The sequence below is a fragment of the Culex quinquefasciatus genome, chromosome 2 (assembly GCF_015732765.1).
Source record: "Culex quinquefasciatus strain JHB chromosome 2, VPISU_Cqui_1.0_pri_paternal, whole genome shotgun sequence".
Lineage (NCBI taxonomy): Eukaryota > Metazoa > Arthropoda > Insecta > Diptera > Culicidae > Culex > Culex quinquefasciatus.
Window position 1 is genome coordinate 112,506,687 of NC_051862.1, and position 9,108 is coordinate 112,515,794.

At 45.5% G+C, this 9,108-nt stretch overlaps 1 protein-coding gene across 1 annotated transcript; it reads left to right on the forward strand.

Moving 5' to 3' along the window:
• The first annotated feature begins 3,731 nt into the window (after positions 1–3,731).
• On the forward strand, positions 3,732–5,346 carry LOC119766257 (craniofacial development protein 2-like). Its single transcript, XM_038250695.1, has 2 exons — positions 3,732–3,868; positions 4,866–5,346. The coding sequence occupies exons 1-2, from the start codon at positions 3,732–3,734 to the stop codon at positions 5,344–5,346; spliced, it is 618 nt and encodes a 205-aa protein (XP_038106623.1).
• Positions 5,347–9,108: the final 3,762 nt, after the last annotated feature.

Consider the following 9,108-nt stretch of genomic DNA (forward strand, 5'->3'; position numbering starts at 1 on the left):
CAGCGTTAAATCCTCGTCGGATCTCGCCTCCAAAGCCATCGTAAGGGTGTTGAACGAGCTTGGCAAAATCGGCAGGATCATTGCCACGCACAGGTCCTCGTCCAGCTCTTGACCAGCCATCGCCAGCCTCTCGAAAATTTCTTCCATCTGCTGGATGTCATGTCCTTCCGAGTACTGCATCCCGCACAATCGCATCAGCAGAGCCACCTTAGACGTCAGGGTGACCGTCTCAAAGTGGTCCTTCAGGGCGTTCCAGCAGAGCTTGGCCGTCGTCGCATTCTTGATGAGAGGCAACTGGGAGTCCTCCATCAGCAGCCCGATCGTAGCCCGCGCTCTCTGGTCGCCGTTGTCCCAAGCTTCAATCTCCGCCGCGTTGAGCACGACTTTTTTTTTTGTTCAGTCTTGATACCACTGCGACCAATTAGAGGAATATTGTGGTGTGACCCTTTTTGCCTTCCTCACCTCACTGAGGCAAGGCTATAAAATCACTCAAAAATTGAACTTTTTAAATAAGCCTCCAAAATATACCTTTACGTAAACATATCGGCTCAGAATCAAATTCTGAACAAATGGCTGTGCGTGTGGATGGACGTAGAATTTTTTTTCTCACTCACTTTTCTCGGAACTGGCTCGACCAATTTTGTCCGGATCTATGTTTTTGGATTTTTCTTCAGGTTCTTTAAGTCTTTTTTTTAATTTCATCATGTTTGGTGCAGTACTTTAAAAGTCATGTTTGAAAAACTGTTTCGGTTGATACAAAAAAGGGTCATTATTTACATAATTTGAAAGCTCCGGCGGATAGCTGTCGGAACTTTCCGCTCAGTGCACGCACAAAAACACTGCAGTGCTTTCGAATGGTTCATTAAATTTATCATAGATGGCAGCACTCAGATGTATAGTGTCTTTACTAAGTAAGCGTTAGCCAAATCTTCGTAGTGTATGGTTGCGAGGCTTTTAGGAGGAAGGCAGCAGCCACCTCCTGGTGGATTAAGTAACGTTTTATATAGCAAATCAGGTTAACCCAACATCATGGAACGATGAGAGGCAGCTCCTGTTTACTGCGTGTTGTCCCAGTTAGGTACGACTTGTTTTATAAAGTCTATCACCCTACTAGGACAGAATATATTGATATTAGAGGGCTGTAAGACCCCTTTTTCGAAAAATGAAATTCTACTTTGGGTCAGGGCACCGCAATTGCAAAGCAGGTGCTCTGATGTTTCATTTTCAATATTACAAAATCTACAAATTGCGTTTGGGATTTTCCTCATATTGAATAAGTGATATTTACATGGACAGTGACCAGTTAATAAACCAGCGATCACCCTTAAATTCTTTTTGTCTTTTTGCCTGTCTAGAAGAATTGGTAGAATTCCAAATAGATTGTATTGTTGATATTTCCCATCGTTTGAGCTCCATTTTTAGAGAACAGTCTGGGACACCAAAGAAAGGTTCTGTGCCAATGAAGTCGGCATCAGATCCTTTCCTTGCCAGGCTGTCCGCTATTTCGTTTCCTAGAATTCCACAATGCCCAGGAACCCAGTAAAGAGTAACCACGTTATTTTGGGATAATTGTCTTAGTAAATAGATTCCTTCCCATACTAGTCTAGACTGGCAGGTATACCCTTTCAGAGCATTCAGTGCTGCCAAGCTGTCAGAAAAGATACAAATATTAGCAAATCTATAATTCCTTTTAAAGCAAATGTGCAAACATTCAATTATTGCATAAACTTCGGCTTGGAAAACTGTTGGATATTGTCCCATTGAAACAAATGTTTCAATTCCTGGGCCAAAAACTACTGCTCCCGTCTTGTTGTTCATTTTGGAACCGTCCGTGTAGAACACAACAGAGCCTGGGCGAAGATTAGGCCCACCATTATCCCACTCGTAGCGACTTTTAGCGTCCACTGTGAATGGAATGTCATAGTTTGCCTTGGTCTGCATCCAGTCTACTATTGAGTTTAACGCCGGATTCAGAGTAATGTTTTTAAGGACCTCTAAGTGCCCAGTCAATTCTTTATCCTGAATTCTTGTGGATCGATTCATTAATAAAGCACTTTTGAATGCTTCTAATTCTACAAATTTGTGAAGAGGAAGTAAATTTAACAAGGAATTTAATGCGGCAGATGAAGTGCTTTGCATAGCTCCTGTTATTGAAATGGTGGCCAATCTTTGCAGTTTAGCTAGTTTATCTTGTGATTTTTTTTTCCTTAACTTTTGGCCACCAGACAAGTGAGGCGTACGTAATTCTTGGTCTTACTATACATGTATATATCCAATAAATCATTTTAGGGCGAAGGCCCCATTTTTTTCCAAAAGTTTTTTTACACACCCATAGAGCATTAATTCGTTGTGTGCGTGAGTTCGAGCACGGGCGCGTTTCTCGACTAAGCTCGTCGTTTTCTCGAAAAAACCCGTGGTATTCCGGTCCTTACCCGGCGCGAGTGATCATAAAACGCCGTCGGGATACGGAGTGAATCGGAGGCACCTGGAGTTGTAACCCGGCAATCGCAATAAATTAGGAATTATCCTAGAAATTGCGACCCGTGCGGGCCAAAATAAGTGAAGAAGTCGTCGTAGTCGAACAAACACATGTGTCACGCCGTCATCGTCGTCACCGTGTGTTGTGTTCTGTGTACTGTGCATTGTGAAAGAGAAGCCGCGAAGAATGCTTGCTGTGTCTGTGCCGTCGCCTTCGATGGTGTAGCAGTGTAAAGTGTGCGAGGAAGAGAAACCGCAAAGTACACCCAGAACAGGGTTGTACCCTGGGTGCGAATAAAAAAAAGAGCTGAAAGTTGTAAAAAAAAAAAAAAAAGTGAAAGTGGATTATAGAGAAGTGATCTGCTGCGTGCACGCAAGTACCCCCCCCCCCCCCTTGTTTGTGCCCCACCCGTCGAGCGTCTGTTTCCCAAGTTAGGGGCGGCTCGAAAACCAGGTGACTGACCCCATCCCGTAAGCGTCTGTATCCCAGGTTAGGGGCGGCTTATAGCAGTGGTTCCCAATCAAACCGTTCTCCACTTGACGGGTTCATTCCGCTTCGAATTCCGCTTTGAAAATTGTTTCGAAATTTTCTAAACGGAATCTCCGGTTGGACTCCGTTTCAATTCCGTTTGACCATTTTTGCACAAGGGCGACACCTGCTGGTGTAAGACGGAACCTCGGTGACATTTCGCCGCGATTCGCCGAAGCGGTTTTTCTTTGAGTGTATTGTGAGGCGGCTTTCTAACAAACGTCAAACATGTTTGATCTTGGACTTTTCGCAAAAAGTCGTTGTGGGAGCTTTCGTGACGTGATGGAAAATGGCGTTTCCTCCTCCTCCCAAGGTGAGTTGGATATTTTCTTCAATTAATTTGAAACGGAGTGGACTTAGGACTTGGTGCAATAATCAACATTACAAATTTTATTCCCTCCTCCTTTCAGATGCAGCTTCCCCGGCCAAACTCAGCAGCAGCAGCAGTTCCGGCCAACAAGGGCGCAAGATAGCAACAGCCAATCAGAGGCGGCTTCAGCCATTTTCTGGATGCCAAGCGCTTAGAGGGGACCCCACTGATTGAGCTCTTGGAGAAGCAGAAAGCGTCCTGCATCGAAGCTGCCATCGCCGAGCGCAAGAACGCCGATAAGGTAGAGGAACGTCCGTGCCAGCTGCCATCGGCGAGACCAGCCACCGATTTCACTCTACAACGGACAAGATACTAGCGAGCCGGTGAACCAATACACGGCGCTTTTCGAGGACGATGCACCGAACCCTTTCCAAATATGTCGTCGAGATCAGCGACAAGGGAACGCTCCCGATCGTGAACACTCCGCCCATGCGTTTTTTGGAGAGGACACCTAAGATGCTTGCCAAGAAGCGTACCCGCCGCACACCAAGGTCGAGGTTCTGAAGACTTCCCGCTTTGATCTGACCAACCTACTGGAGCTGCTCGACGATGGCGATGGCCAGAGATCTAAAGTGTCAACCAATGCGCCAAGAATGACGTCGTTGTGAACCGCCTCGATAGGAACAAAAAAATCTGTGCAATATGTTAACTCTGCTAAACAAAAAATAAATAAAGCGGGCTCGGGGTTGGGATGCGTTTTAATGAATGATTAGTTAAAGGGTAAATAAAAAAGTAAAATCATTAAAATGTTTAATCTATTTCTATGCTTGAATTCCAATTTCAATGGATTCAACAAAAACAAAAAAGAAAACCAGCAAGAAAAAACAAGAAGAAGAAGCAACTGTCAAAGCCAACACGTCCATTCCGTTTCGATTCCGTTTGAATTCCGCTTGAACCGATTTGCGGCGAAAACTCAAACGGAACCGGTTGTTGCGTTTGAAACGGAATGCGTTTTAGAATCTAAAACGAACACTGTTTAGAATTCGAATCGAACTTTTTTCGCTCAAGCGGAATTCTAAACGGAATTCAAACGGAACGCGCTGAGTGGGTTAGTGACCAATCCCCCCCCCCCCCTCCCCCTCCCTTGAGCGTCTGTTCCCCAGGTCAGGGGCGGCTCAAAAACCAGGAGTTCGATCCTCCATCCCCGTCGTGAGTGTCTGTTTCCCAGGTTAGGGGCGGCTCATTGCGGAAGGTGGTAGAACCCCCCCCCCCCCCTCTCCGAGCGTCTGTTCCCCAGGTTAGGGGCGGCTCGAAACAGCGTCTGTACGCCAGGTTAGGGGCGGCTGAGTGAAAGTCCTTGTGTCGGCGTGGGACTGTAAACAGTACCGGCACGATGGTCCTCCGGCGAGACAGGGGGTTGGTGCAGGCCACACGAACCCGCCGTAAAACACCAGTGCAGGAAGCACACGATGCGAGCCGGACCAATCGGCACGGAACTGGACCTCTTACGAGGTCCCACGATTGAAAGCTCGGGACGTGGAATTGCAGGTCTCTCAAATTTGACGGGAGTATCCGCATACTTTCCGACATACTGAGGGTCCGCAAGTTCAGCATCGTAGCGCTGCAGGAGGTTGGCTGGATAGGCGCGGAGGAGATACAAGCGTACACAAGGATTGGCTGTAAAATCTACCAGAGCCGCGGCGAAAACAGGAGGCTGGGGACAGCCTTTATAGTGCTGGGCGAAATGCGCGATCGCGTGATTGGGTGGACCCCGCTCACCGACCGAATGTGCGTGTTGAGGGTTAAGGGCCGTTTTTTCAACATCAGCATCATAAACGTGCACAGCCCGCACTCAGGAAGCGAAGATGACGACAAGGACGCATTTTACGAGCAGCTGAACTGGACGTACAATAGCTGCCCAAAACATGACGTCAAAGTCGTTATTGGAGATTTTAACGCTCAGGTTGGCCAGGAGGAGGAATTCAGACCAGTGATAGGGAAGTTCAGCGCCCACGTACGCACGAACTAGAACGGCCTGCGACTGATCGACTTCGCCACCTCCAAAAACATGGCCGTACGAAGTACCTGCTTCCAGCACAACCTCCGAGACAAGTACACCTGGAGATCACCGCAAGGAACGGAATCACAAATCGACCACGTCGTAATCGACGGTAGAAATTTTTTGGAAATTAAATATGTCTTTATTGAACATTCTTATAATAATTACATTTCTTCTACATGCTAAGTGGTATGGCCTAATGCTCTTCATCTTTGTTGTATTTTTCGTTTGATTATTAACTGATCACATTTATTTTATTTACTTCAAATTGTTTTACATTATTGCATTGAATCGAATACATTTGGGTAAAAAAGAAAAAAATCACTTTATCAACTAATCCTAACTTAAAACTAAAAAAAAAATTATTGAAATATTCAAAATCACTAGAACGAGTAAACTACGAACTGTATTTTAAGATGAATGCTCCAAGAGTTCTTACTTGTTCCTGGCGAGTTTTGCAACCACGCAATGTTGTTGTCATCTCGATGAAAATGTTCAAAAGTTCTTGTGGTGAAAACAGGTCACTACTGCCTTCACCCGTTGATGCTGGTTGGTTTTCCCTCGGTTGCTGACTGAAGCCTGGAGGTGTTGTATTCTCTGCAACTCTTTGCCGCTGATTCAACGGCAATGGCTGCAGATTTGGAACCACTCGAACAGATCCTGCTCCTGGTGACGCCAAAGCAGGAAAATCCACGTCCGTGAATGCTGGTGGTGTTCTGCGCCGATTTGGTTGGTGCCTCGTCGTCGCTTGCTGCCGAATTTTTACAAACTCAGCTCGTTTTGGGCAGCTTCGATTCTTGGTAGAATGGTCGCCGCCGCAATTGAAGCATTTCGCTTCGATGTTCTCGTTGATTGTTTCGCAAGCTTGTGTTTTGTGCTCACCTCCGCAGGTTGCACAACGACTCTTGATGAAACAGTTCCTTCCAGCATGTCCAAACTGCAAGCAGTTCGAACACTGTGTCACGTCACGGTGCACTGGACGATAACGTTCCCAAGTCACGATGATGTTGAAAATTGCCCGAACTGCTTTCAGCTCAGACGGCGTTGTCGATCCTTTCTCGAGATGAACCAGGTACAGTTGATCACGATACTTGATGTCCTTGTTGTGTCTCGTCATCTTGTAGACTTCGATCACGTTCAACTTAAGAGTTTTGAGCTCTTCTTTCAGCACACTCACATCCATGTCGTACAGGCCTCGGAGGACCTGTTTCATGGGGCGTTTACCTGGATCGTCATGGCTGTAGTATTCAATCTTGGTGTTGTTCAGGAAATCCCGAACGTAGTTGTAATCCTTTCTGGTAGGTAGCAGAATTTTGAGTCAGCACACAAGCGAATGGAAGCTCGTAAAGCACCAGATTTGATAAACCCGGTCAGCCACTTTCGCACCGAATCCGATGACGATGTTTTCACAAAAATGGGTGGCAAATTTTCCCGTCGTTCAAATTCTTCCTTCTCGCTCACGTCCACAGGGAGGGTAGCGAACTGGTTTCCATACGAATTTTGAGCGTCCTTGCTCAAACTGCCTGGCTTTGCAGGTAGCGCTTCGGCATTCTTTAGCTTCTTCAAATCTGCCGATCCTGCTGGTGAGGACCGCCTCTTTTTCTTAACTTTGCACTTTTTAAGCACTTTTCAGGAGCTAATATCCAGGAGTACCTCACTGATCGGTGGTCTACAAAGGAATCGAAACCCAGACATCGCTGAAATTTTAAAGTTATCGCAGTTTTGGTGAAAAAAGTTGTTGATTTCGTAATTTTCCCGCTTTTGCGCGCGGCGCGTCGAAAAACATGAATTTATTTTCAAAAAATCATATAACTGAATCCTGTTAATGAACTCCTTCCATTTTTTAGTATGTTACGTAAAAATGTCCGGCGAATTATATAAAAATATTTTCAGACATAGGCTCAATGGTCCAGCCACCGTTAAAACGGCATTTTAATGTTTCATATGTTATGCTAGATTTTTGAAACTTCTTATTATTTTTCTTTGAAAGGTCAACTTATCACCTTTCATTTGCGTATAAGACAATTGACAGTTGAAATGGCGAGGAGATATGATTTTTCGAAAAAGTGGTTTTTGCGAAAATCGACGAAAATGGCAATTTTTCAGACCACCCTAACACGGCGTAAGTCACCCTAATGGCCAATCAAAAAAATACGGGTCTAATTATTTCGGCCAGGGAACCCCCAGAAAAATTTTGAGCCCGATCCGAGCACTTTTGTTTTTTTCCATGCTGTTTTCGTGGGGAATTGCTGTATAAGAAAAAAAGTATTCGTTTTGAGAATATATCTAGGTTTTTAACAACATGGACGAATACCGAAGCAATCGCTTGTAACGGTACGGTGGTACTGTCAAACCAAATTTGTAACGCACGCTCACGTCACGTCATTCTTGAACTCCTGTCAAAAATTTTCACCAAGATGGCGTCACACATTTTTGCTTCCGAATCATCCGCACACAACAAATCATTTTCTGCTGCTGGCCGGAATATTTTCGAGACAATCCGTTTATCTCCGAAAGCCGCTGCCCAGGAGCTGACCGGAACCAAGTCCGTGTGACCGTAGTGCCAGAAATAAACCCGAGACCGAGCCTGAGACAGTAAGGCAGAAAGAAGCTCTTGAAAAAACCTGTTTCCTACTAACCACCAGCCGGAACCGTGTCCGTGACTAAAGCTATGAACAAGATTGTCCGTTCGACGCAGTGGTGAACGCAGAACGCTGTGCCTGATCGATTTTTCCATCAACTGTTAGTCGAACAATCTACAGGGGTTGCTTTGTTCAATGGTCGATGACTGGCAGGCTATGATGACAGGCGCAACATTTTGCGTTTGCGTCCAGGCCTGACGGACAATCTTGTTCTTACCTTAAGAAAAACATCCGAGGCAACATTCGCTGGCCACTGGCCGTAACAGTGGAAAAAGCGCGTGGGAAAAACATAACACAGATCCTGTTTGTTTCGGGTAGTGGCTGCCGGTAGAAATGGTGTTCCGGATACGGAACCTGCGTTATGTCGCAAGTTTTTTTCTGGCATCCTAAATCGTGTATTTTTCTGGTTCTCGGGGTTTTCCGGCCAGTAGTTTCTTTCTGTGGTGTTTGGAAGCGCTGGTTGCATTGCTCGTGAGTGTTCGGACATTATTTTTACTCCGCGTCTTCTTGTATTTTTTCAAAGATATTGCAGATTGCAGCGATTTTTAGACAATCGTACATGTTGTGGAAAGCTCTCCAACAAAGTGCACACCTCAAACTACAGCAGAAACTATCTAATGGTACGTTCGTTTGAACAGCCAGTGTGGCACTGAGTGCCGCACTCGTTGATGCTAGTTTTGGTTCAAACGAACATTCTTTTTCAGTGTGCATGGAACTCGCATGAAACTGAAAAAATATCGAGTGCGGCACTAGAGTTTCAGTTCCAAGATGGCGGCGAAACTCGTGCGGAACTAGCGCGAGTTTCTTCAAAGAAACACTTTGACAGCTCTGAGTGCGGCACTCAGTGCGGAACTACTTTTCAAACGAACGTACCATAAGACAAACACCCTAGTTTGAAACTGTTCTAAAGTGGTCGAAAGCATCAAAGCTCAGTCGAGACACGCACCACTATAGGCAAGCAGGGGGAGAATGGGTAGGATTTCAAGTGTGCAAATATTTGGTGAGCAGATATTATTTGCAAGGGTGGAGAATTTGGTGCAAAGTGTGCAATACCTAATTTAAAAAAAATAGACAACTCCCAAAATCTGGG